The sequence below is a fragment of the Terrapene carolina genome, unplaced genomic scaffold, assembly GCF_002925995.2.
Source record: "Terrapene carolina triunguis isolate 2854851 unplaced genomic scaffold, T_m_triunguis-2.0 Scaffold210, whole genome shotgun sequence".
NCBI classification, from domain to species: domain Eukaryota; kingdom Metazoa; phylum Chordata; order Testudines; family Emydidae; genus Terrapene; species Terrapene triunguis.
In genome coordinates, this window is record NW_020664561.1 from 49,832,783 (window position 1) to 49,851,867 (window position 19,085).

Genomic DNA, 19,085 nt, shown 5'->3' on the forward strand with positions numbered 1-19,085 from the left:
AGAATACAGCAGCCTGTTAGGTGGTGGCAGCTGTGTCCCGGGAATGGATTGGAGGGTGAGGGTTGACATACCCCCAAAGCTTTTTGCAATCCTGGGTTGAATTTTGGGGGTTGTTGTAATCATTTTTACACAGCCCTAGTTTTCATATGTGTGCTTATATAACGCCCACACCTTCTGGGTGGGGTGTTCTGTCCCATCCAGTGATACTGAGACCACTTAGAGAGAGTACTGCAATGAATCTGCTCTACAGCCTTAGCTAACAGTCAGTTGGCTTTTAGCTCATGCGGTAGAGGCTCATGCACTAAGCTCCGGAAGTCCCCGGTTTGATCCCGCTGACGACCGGGATCTGTTGGTGTTACATTTTTGTGAAGCACGTTCAATCTTAAACCCACAGATGAATATGGGTTCACATTCATGCATTTATTTGACTGCTGTGTGCACTGTTGTGTCTGTCTAAATCAACACAGGCTTGCAAGACATTTCTTGTCTAGACCCACTGGTATCTCTTCTATAGTTCTGGTGTGGATCCATTCAACTGCACTGATAGGAACCAGTCCATAATTGGGTACCACTATGGACTACCATTTAAAAACTAACTATTTTAAAAAAACATTAAATGTTAGCTAAATTACAATAATTCTAAAATTAACTAATGGGTAAAGGGAGAGGATTAAAGGGTCAAAAAGACCAATGAATGGAGCATGCTTCTGAGACCGCACCACTTAATGGCAGTCGGAAAAGGACCTAAGGAGATTTAGTCTTGCATCAAACATCTGGAAGCATGCAATGGAATAAAAATGGCCACAAATATCACAACATTCCAGCTAGTAGCAAGCTCATGGAATCAAGGTGCATCTTCCCACAAGATCAGATCTGCAGAGGAAATATACTTGGAAAGCTCCAGTTACAGATGAATAATCTTTATTAGAAGCAGTGCTAGAGACTTCAATGGGACTACTCACGTGCATAAGATTATGCAAGGAGTAGTCAATTATTTTTTGTCAAGGTCCAAATTATTTTTTGGTCAAGGTATAGTCAAGGTCCAGACTCCAAAGAAACATTTTTCACACCACAATAATGATGATAAGTAAATAAAAAGATTTCACAGTCCGTTCAATAGCATCTGGCAATCCAGATTTGGCCAACGGTCCACCTATTGACTACCTCATCCAATGGGAGCTGTAATTGTTTTCCTAGGTCTCTTCCATTTCTAATGCTATTAGATTGGTTTTACTTTCCCCTAACTTGTGCAGGATTAATACTCTGGTATTTTTCTCTAGGGTGTCATCCAGTCTAGTTTTAAAAGTCCCAAGCAATGGGTTTTCTACTTTTCCCCTTGGGAGACTAGTTTATCACTCTCAGGAAGTCTTCTCTAATACCCAGTCTCAATTTTCCCTTGCTGAACTCGATCCCTTTACACCTAGTTTTAATCCCTCCATACCAGCCTGTCCCTGGCCATTTTCTCTTTTATGAACCCACAGCCCTCCAGAGAATGCCAGAAATCCACATGATGTTTCTCAGTGCTGGACTTTTACATTGAGACGAGACCCAAGTTAGATGTAACATGGGTAAAATCAGAGAATTCTCTATTGATAATGCCTCTGAAGGGGCTAGACTATGAAATATCTGGAGCTGGTGAAACTTGGCACAGCCTTGCTTATTTTTGATGGGTATACAAGAATGACTGATGTGCAGGGCTGAAACCTTTTCTTGGGATACCACATCCATTTTGGAGTCTATCTGCATATACACATTAGCTACCCAAGCACAACTTTGAGGCGTATGAAAGTACGCTGCTGCAGCTGGCTCTCTGAGGGGAGTCAGCGGTGTTTCTCTTTTGTGAGTCTTTGCATTTGTGGATCTCAGTTCGAAACTGAGCTCTAGGAGATACAGGATTGGCACTAACTGAAGGTCAATGATAGCTCTACCCTTCTGTTTAAACTGGTACATAAGGCTATAGAAAAATGATCAAAAGTAGATATTGCCAAATAATTTTTTTTAAATAATCCCAATGATCTGAAAAAAAAAATATTTCCATTGGAAATGGTAATTCTTCAACTGCTGTATTTAGTGATCTAGAATACATTTCAAAAGGCTTTAGACTAATATTACGTATCTAGAATGTCTAATGCATAACAAGTATCCTGGTTTTTCTCCTTGTATTGCCTTTGCCCCAGTGTCCTAAGACTTTCCTCTGTATTGGAGATGGCAAAAATACTTGGTAATCCCCTTCATCAACTTTCATACTCTCTCTCCTTATCTGATCTGGTACAAGAATTTTAACACCCTACCAACATCCTGCTACGCTCTTGCAAGTTAAAAGAAACAAATAAAAAACACACATGCTTTGAAAAAGTTCTTCTTTAAGAAGAACTTTCTAGCCTCCAGCTATAACATTTAGATCAGGATTTCAAACACCACCTGATTTGGGAGTTATTCAAATTTACGTTTTTATTCCAATTCATAGGGGCCACCTGCAAACTTTGGAATCAGATGCAGGCTTGGAATTTGAACATCCCGATAATTTAGAAGTATCTGGCGCTGGCGATTCGATCCCATCTCTACTAAGAACTCTGACTACTAAAAACCTCTTAGGTCCAGATTTGTAAAGGTATTAGGTGTTGTGGCGCTCAGCATCGCAACACCTAACTGACTTAGGCACCTAAGTCTCATTTTCAAAAGTGATTTAGGTACTTAAGACCCTAACTCCCATTGGCTATCAATTGGATTTTGGCTCCTAAGTGTCTGAATCCCTTTTGAAAATGAGACTTAGGCTCCTAAATCAGTTAGTTGCTGCATTGCTGAGTGCTCCAATACCTTAGTACACTAACACTGCATTTTAACTTACAGCAGGGGTTCTCAACCTTTTTCTTTCAGAGGCCCCCCCAACATACTATAAAAATTCCACGGCCCATCTGTGCCACAATAAGTGTTTTCTGCATAGAAAAGCCAGGGCTGGCATTAGGGGGTAGCAAGCAGGGCAATTGCCTGGGGCCCCATTCCACAGGGCCCCCCGTGAAATTAAGTAGCTCAGGCTTCTGCTTCAGCCCCAGGTGGTGGGGCTCAAGGCTCTGGGCTTCAGCCCTGCATGGCAGGCCTTAGGCTTTCTGTCCTGCTTGGCGGATCCCCTGAAACCTGCTCGCAGCCCCCCAGGGGACCCCGGACCTCTGGTTGAGAACCACTGATTTACAACACATAATCTGGACAAAGTAGTTGTACCATCTCTGCAACGCATGCTGTGCTGTATGTTTACAGAAAGTATGAACAAGAAAACAGTAAAATACCTAAGCTTGCTGCTAACAGCTTCAGATATTAAAAAAAAAAAAAAAAATCTTATCAAAGTTTTGAGGAGTTTGGTTATTTTTTACCTTGCCATCTATCAGGCCATTGTTCCACTTCTGTAGTCAGCTCCTTGTTTTCTCTACTCACTGCTACTTCACAGCATGTTTAAGAGGCTGGGACTAATTCAGAGTTCACTGCTATAACAGAAACTATCAGCAAAACCCTGACCTACATTACTGATCACTCAAGAATACTTATTGTTTCCAGTTTGATAAGTATCTTTGACTTTGAGTCATTCTGTGGGAAAACCCAGCAGCCCTTAAAGAAACAGCCTCATTTTTTCTCTCATGGCTTTTTGGAAAAGTTTATTTTTAAATTATAATTATTCAATGTTTTTAAAAAACAAACAACCTTTCTCAATTTCCTAATGTTTGTCAGTTATATATAAAGGAAATCTGATATATTTCATACTTACTGTTAGATAGCAGTGAGTTAGGCTTAATTCAGCTGTTAAGAAAAATATCTTTCTGATAATACACACATCAACCTATTACAAAAATCTTTCCCCCTCTGAAATGCTCCAGCTTTCAGCTGCATCAAATTTAGTTACATTCTATCTCTTCCCCTCTTTCCAGGCAATGTATGTGTGAAATGAACGGAAATGTTCCTAATATTTACCTTACAGCATTCCACCAGTCACATCCCTCCATCCCAAACTGCTGCCTTTCTCACTTATCTCCTAAATTGCACTTATTACAGAATTTCCCCCTCTGGTTGAATGTTTTAAGAAGCAGATTCCAGGGATGTCTAATATTATATCCCAATGCTGTGGTTAAGAGTAGCTTCTTAACACAAGTTTAAAATATGGGCACCTAATGTGGGCACCAAACCTGCTTTCAGGTGTTCATATGGACAGTTGGATACACAAATGCCATTTTTACCATTAAAACATGAGATTCTGACCCTCCCATTTGACAAGTAAGTTCATAGTGTTGCCTGTAACTTCTGGCCCTGTCATTTAGGTCAGTATAGAACAGTAAACTCAGTATTGTGACAAGCACCTTCATTCCTCTACTACAGGGAGAAGTACACTTCACCCCAGACAGCCCAATTTTAATTGGGCTCTAATCTGGTGAAGTGCAGTGGGTGAGAGAAGTGGTGCCAGGTGGAAGGGTGCAGCAAAGCCCACCCACAACTCCTACTCCAGTCTATAGATTACAGTCCATTCACACCACAGAGGCAGCCACCAATGGATTCATTATAAGGTGCAGAGTTCTACAAGGAATGCTCCAGGCAAAGAAGAATTGTATGACAAGAAGATCCCTTTTGAATGAAGATGGCAGTAAGTGATTTCCCTGAAAGGTGAGACTTTCTCCAGAAAGTTACCCACATGGAGGAAAAAGTGTTTCTGCCGAGGCCTGTTTTACAGGTGGTGTTCTCTAGAAGAAATGAAGAAGTCCCTTAGGAGAGATCTCTTGCCCCTTGTAGCCCTAGTATGTGCTTTCCAGTAGATGCCCTATCTTTTAAAGTAGGGGAAGGAGAAATCAGGAGAAAACATGAAGTCTCTAAAGCAGGGGTCGGCAACCTTTCAGAAGTGGTGTGCCGAGTCTTCATTTATTCACACTAATTTAAGGTTTCACGTGCCAGTAATACATGTTAACGTTTTTAGAAGGTCTCTTTCTGTAAGTCTATAATATATAACTTAACTATTGTTGTATGTAAAGTAAATAAGGTTTTAAAAATGTTTAAGAAGCTTCATTTAAAATTAAATTAAAATGCAGAGCCTCCTGGACCGGTGGCCAGGACCCGGGCAGTGTGAGTGCCACTGAAAATCTGCTCGCGTGCCGCCTTCGGCACACGTGCCATAGGTTGCCTACCCCTGCTCTAAAACAATGGTAGACATTGTAATCTGATACATTGCTTGTTGTATGTGGCATTAAGGCAAAAAGACCACTTGAAGGGTGATGTGTGTTTAGAGGGTCCCATTAATGTAGATTATTGTGACCAGACAGCAAGTGTGAAAAATCCGGACAGGAGGTGGGGGGTAATAGGAGCCTATATAAGAAAAAGACCCAAAAATCGGGATTGTCCCTATAAAATCGGGACATCTGGTCACCCTACTCTGCAGATTTTCTTCAAAACTTTAGCTAGTCTGGATAAATACAATCCTGCTCCAGAAGAACCTTTATGGATTCTAGGAGACATTGACCTACACAAGGCAATTTTCTAAAAACCCTGTTGTAGAGGTGCTCCTTTTAGGAGAAAGGCTGCTGGCTAGGACCCCACTAAATCACAAGTGAGTGCTGTCCCCAGCGGGGTAGAGTTGAGGCAGCGGGGTTGGCAACAAAAGCTACAGGGAGGAATCTAGGTCTGTGAGGCAGGGTTTTTACTGGAGATTTGGATTCCACATCAACTGGGTCTCCAGACAGCAGTTGGTTGCTGCCAACATCTGAGAACAAGTAAGACCTGAGCTGAACCCCCTAGGATTGCGGGGAGAGAGAACCTAGACTTGACACGAGCCTGAGGATTGGGGTGAGATGTTTGAGGATTACATTAGCATAATATTTTCTCAATCAGTGACAGATTTTTTCTCCATTATAAAACACTTCTAAAGAGGTGGCTTCTTTTTTCATGACAAGTTTAAGAGTTAACCTCAGTAGCAGTGTTAACCTCATTAGAGCACTGTAACCACAGGAAACATTTACCACATTCTGCTAGGGTGGTATCATTTTATGTTTGCAACACTTTAAAGAGAAATAAAGCTTACAGAAAAGAGTTTTCCCCTCAGGCAGGGTACTGGATTTCCTTCTCTGTCTTATGGAGCGCCACGCACACCAGCACCTCTTATTGCCTTTACACCAACCAATCCTTTTCATGAAAGTGAGGGTCAGGAAGCGAAAGTGGCCAGTCTTAGGGTCTGATCCGCATCTAATGTAACTTACCATTGACTTCAGTGGAGCCAGGCCACTTTACACCAGCTGGGGATCTGGTCACTAGTCTTTCAAAAAGAAATATTTTAGTTTAATGTTCATGAATTATGTTTAGGGGACCCCAGACTGCCCAGCTCCTTAACTTCCTTTGTTGCTGGCCAAACTCACTACCTGCCCACATGGTCTCCTACTCATCATGAAGGGGTAGAGCCATTTTCTCACCAATGACTCTCCCTTTAAAGATAATTAAAGCAGCAGAGCTACATTTTAACACATGCGGCATAATCCATTCATTCTTATCCCTGTTGCCTATGTCAGGGGTCAGGGCCTGCAGCCGAGTCAGTCACCTGGTAACCCTACAAGCACAGCTGGCCTGCAGCAGACTGCCTGATTGACTGCACCATCTGACTGGTCAGGAAGGGCAGCTGGCTGGCTTTAAGCCCCGCAGTAGCTGGCTAGTTGCGCAATGTGTATCATGCCTGTCCCTGCTCCTGCTCGCTCCAGTTCCCTATTGGCGTCTGTCTCTCCAGTGCTGATCCTCAACTGTGCATCTGATCTATGACTCTGTTTACCCTCTGGCTCTGGCATTTGCCTTCTGTCCCTCCAGCACTGGTCCAGGGCTTGTTCCTGAACTCTGCCCACCTTAGACCCAGCTGTAATTGGTAGTATGAACTCTCACGTTAACCACTAGACCAGCCAGCCCATGGCCTGGTCTCTAACAGCCTAGTGCCTTACTACACAAGTAGTCTCACTGAAATCAGTTAGACTACTGGCAGAGTAAGGTACTACCAGCATGAGTAAGGGAGGCAAAATAGGTCCTACAATAAACACTAATACTATAATTGAAACAGTATTCTTCATGAATCAGTTGTAAAAAAGTGATTTAATCACACCGAGAAGAATCCTGCCCTTGCATACAACTCCCATTTGATTTCAAAGATGCAGTAGTTGCATGCTGATAGCCAAGTATAGAATTTGTCCCAGAGTTATGAGTCTATTTTAACTTTATACAGAAGTGCAGGCTTCTGACGTAAATGTAATAGCAAGCATGTGGTTTGCATCTCTGCTTAAACAGAGAACACATTGTTTTTGAGAGCGCTTAATTATGCATTTGAGAAAAGGTCATTTTTGTATAGGTTACTCCTTGGGGACTTGGAGAGTGTGACCTGTCTACCAACTTTTTCCTCTTTTCTTTTAGTGTAATACAGGAACAGCCCAAGTTGCAAAATTCACAGCTGTATAAGCCCCCTAAATCTGGATGCTTGGATCCAGTATTTTGGTTCTGATCCTTCTTCAGTAGTCAGTATATTTTTCATGTTGATAGCTCCTACTTCAAACAAGCAACTGCCACTTTGGTCTTAGGAAGCACATTTCACTTTTCTTCCTTATTCCATTTCCTGGCTCAGTGGCAGCAACTGTTCTGCATGTCTCACTTGCTGGACCCATACGTAGTATTTTACTGCATCTCATTAAGAATCCAGGCTTTGATCCTGCCCCACCGAGGTTAGCTATTGGCTTCACTGGGAGCTATATCAGGTCCCTAGACAAGCCAAATAATTGTATTTTAAAAATGACTACAAATATTTAGTTTAGAGAAACAAGGAACGGTAGGGCCTAATTGTTTTTCTTACTACCAACTCAGGGGTGTGGTTCCCACTATTTAGTCAGGGGTTCTTCGACATATTTAGGGGATACCATGATCAAGACTAAGCAAAATAATCACAATCATTATCCAAACCTATTTTATTATTAAAGAAAGAAAACCTTAAACAAACCACACAACTGATAAAGTGGTGGCTTCCGTTACAATCTCTGCTGTATGTCTCTCAGTGGAGAGCTTAAACAGACACTACACCCTTGAGGGAACCACCTCCGGGGGGAGGAGGAGATTCTTTTCTGTGGGAAAGTTAAGATCAAAGTATATTGCTTCCTAAAATTATTGTGACTCCATTCCTTATTATATCCTTCGGTAATTAAGAATATTTATAGATGGCAAAAATAATTTTGTTTCAGGGCAGGTGGACCTGCTGGTTATTAATAACTAACCAGCCAGTTTATAGTTGGCAAAGTAAGCAATTTTAACTATGCGCTATGAAACTAAAGAAAAAGTTTAAATCAGTTACTTAGAAGAAACCATTTGAGGAGCTGTCTTAAAACAAGCCAATTATGAATATTCAGAATCTTAAATCCCATTTTTTCTCCGTTTATCAATGTTTAGCCCCTGTCTCCTCTCCAGGAGGTACATGGTCCAACCGCTTGGTGATTGACAGGAGAAACTTCCTCTCACCAATCTTTGTTGAAGTTTTGGGGAGGTTTTCCTTGGGTTGGTTTCTTCTTGAGTTCTCTCTGTTTTCTTGTCTGTCCATGGCAGCTTGCTTGTACAGATGGACGGGATAAGTTGATGAGTGCTTGCTGTTTTAAGAAGACTAGCAGAGGAGGTATATGTGAGAGGGTTTGATGCTGGCAGATCAGTTGCCAGCTCATGCCAAGGCTCACAAAAAACTGACAAATGCATAGCTGGAAACCTGTCTGGCTCGCCTGTGTGTTAGTATTGTTGAGTAGATATTAGGGTTACAAGAATGTGTTTAGACTGACTGGAATACTTGTAGGAGGCTGCATGTGTTAATCCTACTTATAATACCTGTATCCCAGGTTGTTATAAGGTAAAGTTATAACGTTTGCTCTGTAATTATAAAAACGTTTGCTAAGACTGTAAACCCCCACAGTCAGGGGAGAAGCATTACCAAAAGTTACCAAATACTAATCACCACAAAAGGCATTATCTCCTCCCCAACAAAAGAGAGCTTATAGACACCAGACAAGCCATTGAGGATCAAGTGCAAATTTGTTCCATCACTTAGAAAATGAAGACCTGTGAATGTCTGGCAGGAGATGAATCAGGATGTCAAGCATTATACATTTTATTCTGCTATTCATGGATCTTATTCCAGGATTGATATGATTTTTGTTTCTTGTCCCTTGGCTAATATAGTCAAAGAAAGCTAATCTGGGAGTTGTACATTAGTCTGATCGTGCCCCTAATATATTGGATTAAAAGTAGAGCTGTCAAGCGATTAAAAAAATTAATCGCCATATTAAAAAATATTAATCGTGATTAATCGCACTGCTAAACAATAATAGAATACAATTTATTTAAATATTTTTGGATGTTTTCTACATTTTCAAATATACTGATTTCAATTACAACACAGAATATAAAGTGTACAGTGCTCACTTTATATTTATTTTTTATTACAAGTATTTGCACTGTAAAAAACTAAAGAAATTGTATTTTTCAATTCACTTAATACAAGTACTATAGTGCAATCTCTTTATCAAGAAAGTTGAACTTACAAATGTAGAATTATGTACAAAAAAACCCCCTGCATTCAAAAATAGAACAATGTAAAATTTTAGAGCCTGCATGTCCACTCAATTCTACTTCAGCCAATTGCTCAGACAAACAAGTATGGTTACAATTTGCAGGAGATAATGCTGCCCACTTCTTGTTTACAGTGTCACCTGAAAGTGAGAACAGACGTTCACATGGCACTGTTGTAGCCATTGCCGCAAGATATTTACATGCCAGATGCGCTAAATTCATATGTCCCTTCATGCTTCAACCACCATTTCAGAGGACATGTGTCCATGCTGATGACGGGTTCTGTTCGATAACGATCCAAAACAGTGCAGACCAATGCATGTTCATTTTCATCATCTGAGTCAGATGCCACCAGCAGAAGGTTGATTTTCTTTTTTTGGTGGTTTGGGTTCTGTAGTTTCCGCATCTGAGTGTTGCTCTTTTAAGTCTTCTGAAAGCATGCTCCACATCTTGTCCCTCTCAGATTTTGGACAGCCCTTCAGATTCTTAAACCTTGGGTCAAGTGCTATAGCTAGTTTTAGAAATCTCATTGGTGCCTTCTTTGCATTTTATCAAATCTGCTGTGAAAGTGTTCTTAAAATAAACATGTGCTGGGTCATCATCTGAGACTGCTATGACATGAAATATATGGCAGAATGCGGGTAAAACAGAACAGAAGACATACAATTCTCCCCCAAGGAGTTCAGTCACAAACGTAATTAACACATTATTTTTTTAACGAGCATCATCAGCATGGAAGCATGTCCTCTGGAATGGTGGCTGAAGAATGAAGGGGTATACGAATGTATAGCATTTCTGGCACGTAAAGACCTTGCAACGCTGGCTTTAGAATTAAAGAGTTGGAAGAAAATTTTCAGAAATAGAAGAAAATGGTAAGGAAGGGATCCGGTGTTCTCTAGGATGCCAGAAAGGCAGTAATAGGGAGGATCCTTGTAAATAAAGAATCATACCTCAATAAGATGAGAGCACTCGAAGAAGAGAGTTTGATTAAGGAACTCACTGTTTTAGAGGGTAGACATAAATCAACAGGATCTAAAAGTGTATAAGAAAATAATTGAGATGAGGGAAGATTAACCAGTTCCAAACAAAAGGGTGAGCAAATACTTAAATATATTAAGGGCAATACAGCTGATAGGCTTTTAGCCAGAAAGTTAAAGAAACAAGAAAAGTCAGCCATCCCTCTGATTAAAAATAAAAAGGGGGATTTAGTAACCAGCATCAAACAGATCTTTGAAATATGTGCTAACTTTTTCCATACTTTGTACACTTCTGAACATCCAAATCTTGAGTTTATAAATAGATATTTGAGAAGTGTGAAACTACGTTAGCTTTCAGAGGATGATGTGGCAGCTCTTGATAGGGTAATTGCTTCAGAGGAAGTTGAATTTATCATGAAGAGTTTAAAATCCCAAAAAACCCAAGTTCTAATGTTTTTTTGGGAGAGAATATTATAGAGCTCTAAAATAAGAGGTGTTCCCTATTTTAACTGAATTGCTTAACAGTATACTGCCAGGGAACAAGATTCCAGGTAACTAGATATAAATAGTTCACAATCAAGCTGGAAGGGCATATCGAGTTGGGTCCTGCAGAGATCTGTCCTGGGTCTGGTTCTATTCAATATCCTCATAAATGATTGGATAATGGCATAGAGAATACTTATAAAGTTTGGAGATGATACCAATCTGGGAGGGGTGACAAGTGCTTTGGAGTACAGAATTAGAACTCAAAATGATGTTGACAAACTGGAGCAATGGTCTGAAATAAATAGGATGAAATTCAATAAAGACGAGCAACGAACTACACTTAGGAAGCAATAATCAGTTGCACAAATATAAAATAGGAAATGACTGTGTAGGAAGGAGTACTGAAGAAAAGACTCTGGCGGTTATAGTGGATCACAGACTAAGTGAGTCATGAATGTAATACTGTTTCAAAAAAGGGAACATCATTATGGGCAGTATTAGCAGGAGTGTTATAAGCAAGACACGAGAAGTAATTCTTCTACTCTACTCAGCACTGATAAGACCTCAACTGGAGTACTGTGTCCAATTCTGGGCACCACAATCTTGATTGAAAAATATCTTGATAAGAAAACAACCCAGATGAAAAGATGGGACAGGGGTTTAGACAAAGACATTGAACTAGTTGAGTTGGGTCTTTATGTGGGAAAGGGGATATACATCTTCAATTTATGTAGTTCTGTAGCGGGGTGGTTACCCTGCTCCTGCCCTGAGGGGTTTAAAACAGCCCTGGAGGAGGGCTGTGGAAGGGCAAGATGCCTGGGCTGATTGGGAGGAAGCAGGCTCAGCTGGGGCCACGCTCCAATCAGGGCCCAGCTGGCCCTATAAAGGCTTGAGCCAGGCGCTCAAGCAGACACTCTCTCTGTGTTCAGAGAGAGAAGGGCCTGGCTGCAGGGAGCTTAACTAAGTGCCTAGAGTGGAGCAGGGCTGGGGAAAGGCCAAGGGAGCTGGGGAGCTCCATCCTAGGAAAGTCCCAGGCTGCAGGCCTGGTAAGGCCTATTAGGTACTGGGTTGCAGGGGGCAGCCCATGGGTAGGCAGAGGCAGCAGGTCTGAACCCCTTTGCCTGTGATGAGTGGCTGATACTGCAGTCTGCCCCAGTGAATGGGGGCTAGATGGAGACTGGGCAGTAGCCAAGACTGAGGTAAAGTGGGGATAGTGGGTGGTGGTTCCCCTGGGAGGGGGAGACCCAGAACTGTGGGGGTACTGCCAGGGGGCAGCACCCCAGGTAAAAGGGCACCGGGGTCCAGGGAAGGACACGGGGGCCAGAGGACAGGCGGATCACCAGCCCTCAGGGGGTGCTCTGGACGCTGGAAGAGCTAATTCCCGGAAGTCACCAGCAGGAGGCGCCGCAGGGGTGAGTCCGCACCTCTACAAGCTCATAAAGAATTTTTTTAATAAATAACTGGAGTCAAATGACATCTATACAATAAAGATCTATCATATTTTTGCTACTAAGGAGATGCTCTGTTGGAGGAGTTGCAGGGGAAGGAGAACATACTTGTTCATGTGGTGGCTGTGTCCAGGAATTAGATGGTTGGGGCAGAAATTATTAGAGATTCATTTTATGACAACCTTAATTCATAGACTTTAAGGCCAGAAGGGGCCATCATGATCAGCTAGTCTGACCTCCTGCACATCACAGGCCACAGAATCTCACCCACCCACTCCTGTTATAGGCCCATAACTTCTGGCTGAGTTACTGAAGTCCTCAAATCTTGATTTAAATACTTCAATTCACAGAGAATCCACCATTTACATTACAGTAACTCCTCGCTTAACATTGTAGTTATGTTCCTGAAAAATACTACTTTAAGCAAAGCGATGTTAAGCAAATCCAATTTCCCCATAAGAATTAATGTAAATGGGGGGGGGGGGGAGGTTAGGTTCCAGGGAATTTTTTTTGCCAGACAAAAGACTGTATTTTTATATATATATGTATACACACACACACAATAAGTTTTAAACAAACAATTTAATTCTGTACACAGCAATGATGATGATTGTGAAGTTTGGTTGAGGTGGTGAAGTAAGAGGGTGGGATATTTCCCAGGGAATGCCTTACTGCTAAATGATGAACTAGCACTCGGCTGAGCCCTCAAGGGTGTTAACACATTGTTGTTAATTTAGCCTCACATTCTACAAGGCAGCACGAATGGAGGGAGGGGAGACAGCATGGCAGAGAGAGACAGAGACACACACCCTGTGCGTGAGAGAGAGAGACGTGCATTGCCCCTTTAAGTATGCTGACCCCACTCTAAGTACATTGCCTTTTTAAGTAGATTAGCAAGTTGAGACAGCAGCTGCTGCCAGCAAGCTCCCTCCGTCCTGAGCCCTGTCTGTTCCCTCCCCTGCTCTGTGGATGGAGTAAGCGGGGGGCAGGAGCAGGGGGGAGGGGGACACCCTGACATTAGCACCCCTCTTTCCCCCCTTCCCCCACACAGCAAGCAGGAGGCTCCCAGGAGCAGCTCCAAGGCAGAGGGCAGGAGCAGCACAGGGCAGTATGGGGAGGGACAGCTGAACTGCCGGCAATTGATAGCCTGCTGGGCGGCTGCTGTACAGGGAACTTAGGGGAGTGGGGAGCTGATGGGGGGCTGCCCGTCCACCCTGGTTACAAGCCCCCACCAGCTAGCTGCAACGGGCTGCTCTTCCTGCAAGCATTGGACAAAGCAGGCAGCTGCCAAACAATGTTATAAGGGAGCATTGCGCAACTTTAAATGAGCATGTTCCCTAATTGATCAGCAACGTTACAACGCAACAACGTTAACCGGGACGACTTTAAGTGAGGAGTTACTGTAGTTAAAAACAGCAAGTGACCTATGCTCCACTTTGCAAGGAAGGTGGAAAAACTCCCAGGGTCTCTGCCAATCTGGCCTGAGGGAAAATTCCTTCCCAACCCCAGAGATGGTGATCCATTTAGGGTGACCAAATGGCAAGTGTGAAAAATCAGGACACCTTTTTCCAGGGGGATGGGGGTGGGGGTTGTTAATAGTTGCATATATAAGATGAAAAAAAATAAATACAAATAGAACATGCATATAGGCCTACCTTGTACTACAGATTGTCCAGCTCTCAGTTTTCAGCACCAGCAGTCTCATACTTCTTGGATGACTTGGCCATGCACATAACATCCTTTCTGCCGATTACATAAGGGTAGAACTCCTTGCAGCTTGTATTGAAATTCATTTTTACTTGCGTTTTGGACCTCACCAGCTCAATCCTGCTTCGATTCTTCACATCAGTCCATGCATCCTTTGTCACTGAAAATACGTGCTCTGTATCAGTATGGCAGGCTGGTATACTGAGCATGAAGGAAACCAGCTTCTTCATGTTAGGAAGATTAGCACCGTCTCCTTTACTGCTGAGCACCTGAGCCCAGAGTTCCTCAACAGTTTTTTTCCCCCCCCCCCCGCTCCAAGTTCTTGATGATTTCTTGGACAGTACAAAGCTCATTATAGAGCTCATCCAGGTCCACGGTACTCTGGAGATTTGTTGTTGTTACAGCTGCAGACAGACCTCTGAACTCCAACTCCTTCTCTTGGCTGATATTAAAGCACTGAATGTTGTACAAATAGCCGCTAGTGGAAAAGTCAAACTATTTCTCTAGATATTTGACAGAAATATCATAAAGTTTGGTAAAGGCCTTGCGAAGGACTGAATACAAAGATGTCATTCCAATGAACGCATTCTCAACTTTAGCAGCGAAGAATGGGTCATTTTTGTTGTTGCTGTAGCTTCATTCACAGACAGTTTATTATGGCATACACTGCACACAAAGTCACACTAGCCTTCTCCAGGCAGAGCATTGCTGAACACTTTAAGTACATTTTGTAGAAAATAAAGGTGAACCTCAACACTGCTGGTTTCCTGACCTTCTTCACCTGGCTCACTCTCAGCAAACACAGGCCACAAACTCCGTGGACAGTTGTCTCTGCCCAGAGAAACAAAGCAGCTCTTGACTGCTTGCCAAGTGCTAACCAGTCTGTTCACAGATAGGAAAGACTCAACCAATGTGTTGGGACATGACGTAGCAAAGCAGCTTACTCAATGTCCATAAACTCAAACATGTCTTTCAGCACAGCCACTCTCTTAGTAGAACTGCTGAAGTGATTAAATGTCTGAATCACCAATGACTCATTGTCCACTTTTAGAGCCACTGCATTATGCACGATGTGGGCTGGGCAGTTGGCAGGTAAAATATTTTCATTCTTCTTTTTCAGGTTCTGGTATACAGATTTCTGCCTACCATCAGGTGCACTGGGACCAGAGGAGGTTGGGGGAGCCAGGGCACCCTGGCCCCATCACTTTTTTCCAGCCATAAGGGCAAGCAAGGTGGGGGAGGAGATAGGGTGGAGAGGAGCGAGTGGTGGATGAGGTCTTGGGTGGAAGGGACAGCGCAGAGGCAGGGCCATGGTTCAGGTGCCAGTGGGCCCCCCCCCACACACACTTTTAGAGAGCTTCCATCGCTCCTGCCTGCCATAATTAACATTTGTATTGTCAGCACAAAAGGAAGAGACTTAAGCTAAGTCGAGTTTGTGAATTACAAGTTTTTGAAGGAGAGTGTGTTGGTTATTGACCTGAAGTCTCTTCACTTTCTTCATAAAAGTCTAACAGTTTATCTTGTATTCCTAGTTCAGATGTCCAATATCTCAGGGATAAGGGAAAGGTTTTATGTTACCTTTGTCTGATGCATCCATGGCAATTGAGAAGTAGGGTCTGTCTTCACTTTGAAGAATATCAGCAAATTCAGTTAACAGCGGCGATAATACATCTTTAATCAGGGCTTTGGCTTTTCTACGGCCACAACACATTTTTTTTGCAATCATTGAATCTAGATACCAGCTGCAAGCTTCAATTCACAGTCACAGGACCAATACAACTGTTGCTGCACTACTGTGTGATACACTTGGGTAAGCTCTGCATCAACAACATGAGTCTCCAATGTTTCATTGGGCTTGCTGAAGAAGTTTGAGACCAGGATATTCTTCTTTTGCAATTTGGCAGCTTTGCACATGTTGTTTCCTACTGGCATGATGCTTCACAGCCAACTCACCGCCATGCCTGATGCTGAATTCTTTTTTTACACAATTTACAAAATGCCTTTGTAATCCAGTTGTAATTTTTTTCCCACTCCGTTCAGTACTTGCATTGTCTTTTTAGCTCTTTAGTGACAGGTTCATCAGCAACACTAACCATCATGACACTTTGCGACAAAGTCTTCGCCAGTGAAACCGCGTGGAAGCACACACATACGCACCAAAACACATGACGTGATTAGATAGCCGCATAGATGCATTGCCACGGTAACTCAAACAAACACACAGGGCCGGCATTAGGGGGTAGGAAGCAGAGCAATTGTTAATAACAGTCACAGATGGGACATATGCCATCATAGGCAATCTCATCATTACATCCCCTTCAAAAATGTATCAAGCTCAGACTTGAATCAAGGTAGATTTCCTCCCCATTCCGTCCCTTGGGAGGCTGTTCCAGAACTTCTCTCCTCTGGGTTAGAAACCTTTGTCTTCATTTCCAAGCCTAAACTTGTTGATGTTCAGTCTATAACCGTTTGTTCTCGTGACAACATTGGCCCTTAACTTAAATAACTCCTCTCCCTCCCTGCTGTTTCAGCTCCCCTTGTGCATATGCTTTGTGATACAGTCTTTAAGTACCCGATGACATGCTATTTTTTATACAGGACTCCAGCCTTATTTAGCTTACAGTTAAACTTACACTTATGAACTGGAAAATTTTCTCTCTCATAAGGAAAAGTGAAACCACATTTTTCTTCATCACAAAACAATACATATTACTAGAGCTGGGTGAAATATTCATCACGAAAGTGTCCACATTCATGAAACTTCTGTGAAATTGTAAAAAAAACCCAACCTTTTTCTTTTTTAAATTAATGTTTGTGTAAAACATTTTAAGTTCTCTGGAAATTTTGGGGGAAAAAACAATAAAACCATCTTAGCATGAACATTTTTTGTACTTGAGAATTTTGAACAAGTTGCTGATGAGCTCCAGGGATCCAGAGACTGGGGGCTAGGAGTTCTTTTCCCACCTTTACATTTATTTAGATAGGCCTCACAACATCCCCATAGAGCAGGTAAATACTATTTCCCCATTTTACAGATTAGGAAACTGAGGCTGAGAGAGGTCAATTGCCTTGCTGGAGGCCACACTTTGGGAACACATTTTGTTCCTCTGAGACTTTGTAGGTCATGCCATCCCTCACATCCATGGGAGAATAGTCTTGAAGGTAAGGGCTATTTTGGAGGCAGTGGGTTAGTTTCATTAGAATGTTGAGCTTTAATATCCTTGTCAGCTTCAGCAATTTATTCTGCAGGGGTTTGTGCAAACATTTAATTCGATTTGCAATCCAGTTTGGGTCACTCCTGTCCTATCCCTGCCCCAGATTTCAAGTTTAAATGAAAGCACAATCTCCAAGCACAAACGCTTACGTTTCAAGTAACAAACAAACACGAACTTTGCACCATTTCAACACAAAACATCAGCCCAGTTGTGAGGATGTGTCTCATCTCTTTAAATACATAGCGGGAAGTCAGGCTGAAGGGATTGGAGGAGGTTCTGGGTAGAAACGGTTGAAGTAGAGAAACAGAGCAGCTTTAGGTTTAGAACCTTATTCTAGTAAAGTTCCTTGTTTGCCAGAAGAAAGTGACTTTTTCTGTGATCCCTTTCCATTGTCACATGACACCAAGTTCGCTCAAATGATTCACAAACTTTAGCAAAGTTATCAATGAACTTGTTCAAGTTTGTAACACAATCTAAAGTCAGGTAAGCTTTATGTAGTTTTAAACGTCATTCTCACAATTTTTCACTGATTCAATGTCATGAGATTTTTAAGGTAAATACTAGAGATGGGTGTGAGCTACAAAACAGACATCTAACTCTATAACTAAATTATCCCAAAGTCTGGGAGTTGTTCAGATCTGGGCCCATTTCTAATTAGTGTAATTAATACACATAAGGGGAAATATGAATTCAGTATTCCTTGGGCAAAACAAGGGGTCCCAATCCTGCTAACATTGACTTCAAGAGAAATTTTTGCCAAAGTTACCAGATCATCCTGTAGGGGAGAGACCACAATATTGATGCAAAAATGGTATTAATACAATTACTATACCTTATTTGATTAGGTCCTTACAAATGTCTTTGGACCTTTGCTAAATGATAAGCTATAGCTACAATTACGTTGTAGCTAGGATGCTTGGAAATATAACAATACATATATTTAGCTAGTTATATTACAAAATGTGAAAGCTAATCAAAGAAATCCCAGAAGGTTTCTGCTTCTATCTCCCAAGGACATGCACGCATCAAGCAGATAAACAATGTTAAACATTCATGTTTTAGGAAGAGGTCTGATTGTGAAAAGAATGTAGGGTGTGTTATCAGAGCAATAAATAATAAAGCGGGCTTTACTGATCTTCACCATCTTGCAAGAAAAGCTGCTAGTGTTCTTCAGAGATGTTTTCAACTTTTGTTTATTTCTTAAATGTTGAAACGGCAAAAACTTTTGAGAAGTGCTGACTTGCAAATATGCTAGCTAAATGCAAAGCTCCTAATGTCATTGCTCTGTAAGTGGTAACAGTTTAGGTACCAACATGAAATCTAATGACCTGGCTAAACTAGTGTAAGTAGCCATTTAAATAAAGAATATGTATATTAATGGACAATTAATTAATTAATTACGGGCCATAGACAAACAAATCCTCACCAACTCAGGACGACAAGAAAAATCTTTTCAAAAACTGTCATGTAGAATCAACAGCTTACGCTAAAGACTTTCTAAAAGTTATTTAATGTTAAAAGACTGTTCTGATAACTAGAAGCTTTTATTTTGAAACTTTTAAGTCAAAGTTACAATAAAATATGAACATGTTACATCATACATTACTTATTAAGGATCAAGTTAATATTCAAAGAACCTGGCTAAAGATTCTGGCTTG

General features: G+C 41.7%; 1 protein-coding gene across 1 annotated transcript in view; it reads right to left on the minus strand.

Annotated features, from left to right (window-relative positions):
* Positions 1-16,144, minus strand: part of LOC112115978 (interleukin-23 receptor) — a 65,478-nt gene extending 49,334 nt beyond the window's left edge. Inside the window, 2 exon segments of the mRNA XM_026655646.1 lie at positions 15,157-15,289; positions 15,952-16,144. Coding sequence (XP_026511431.1) covers positions 15,157-15,289; positions 15,952-16,144 — 326 coding nt within the window.
* Between the last annotated feature and the right edge of the window lie 2,941 nt (positions 16,145-19,085).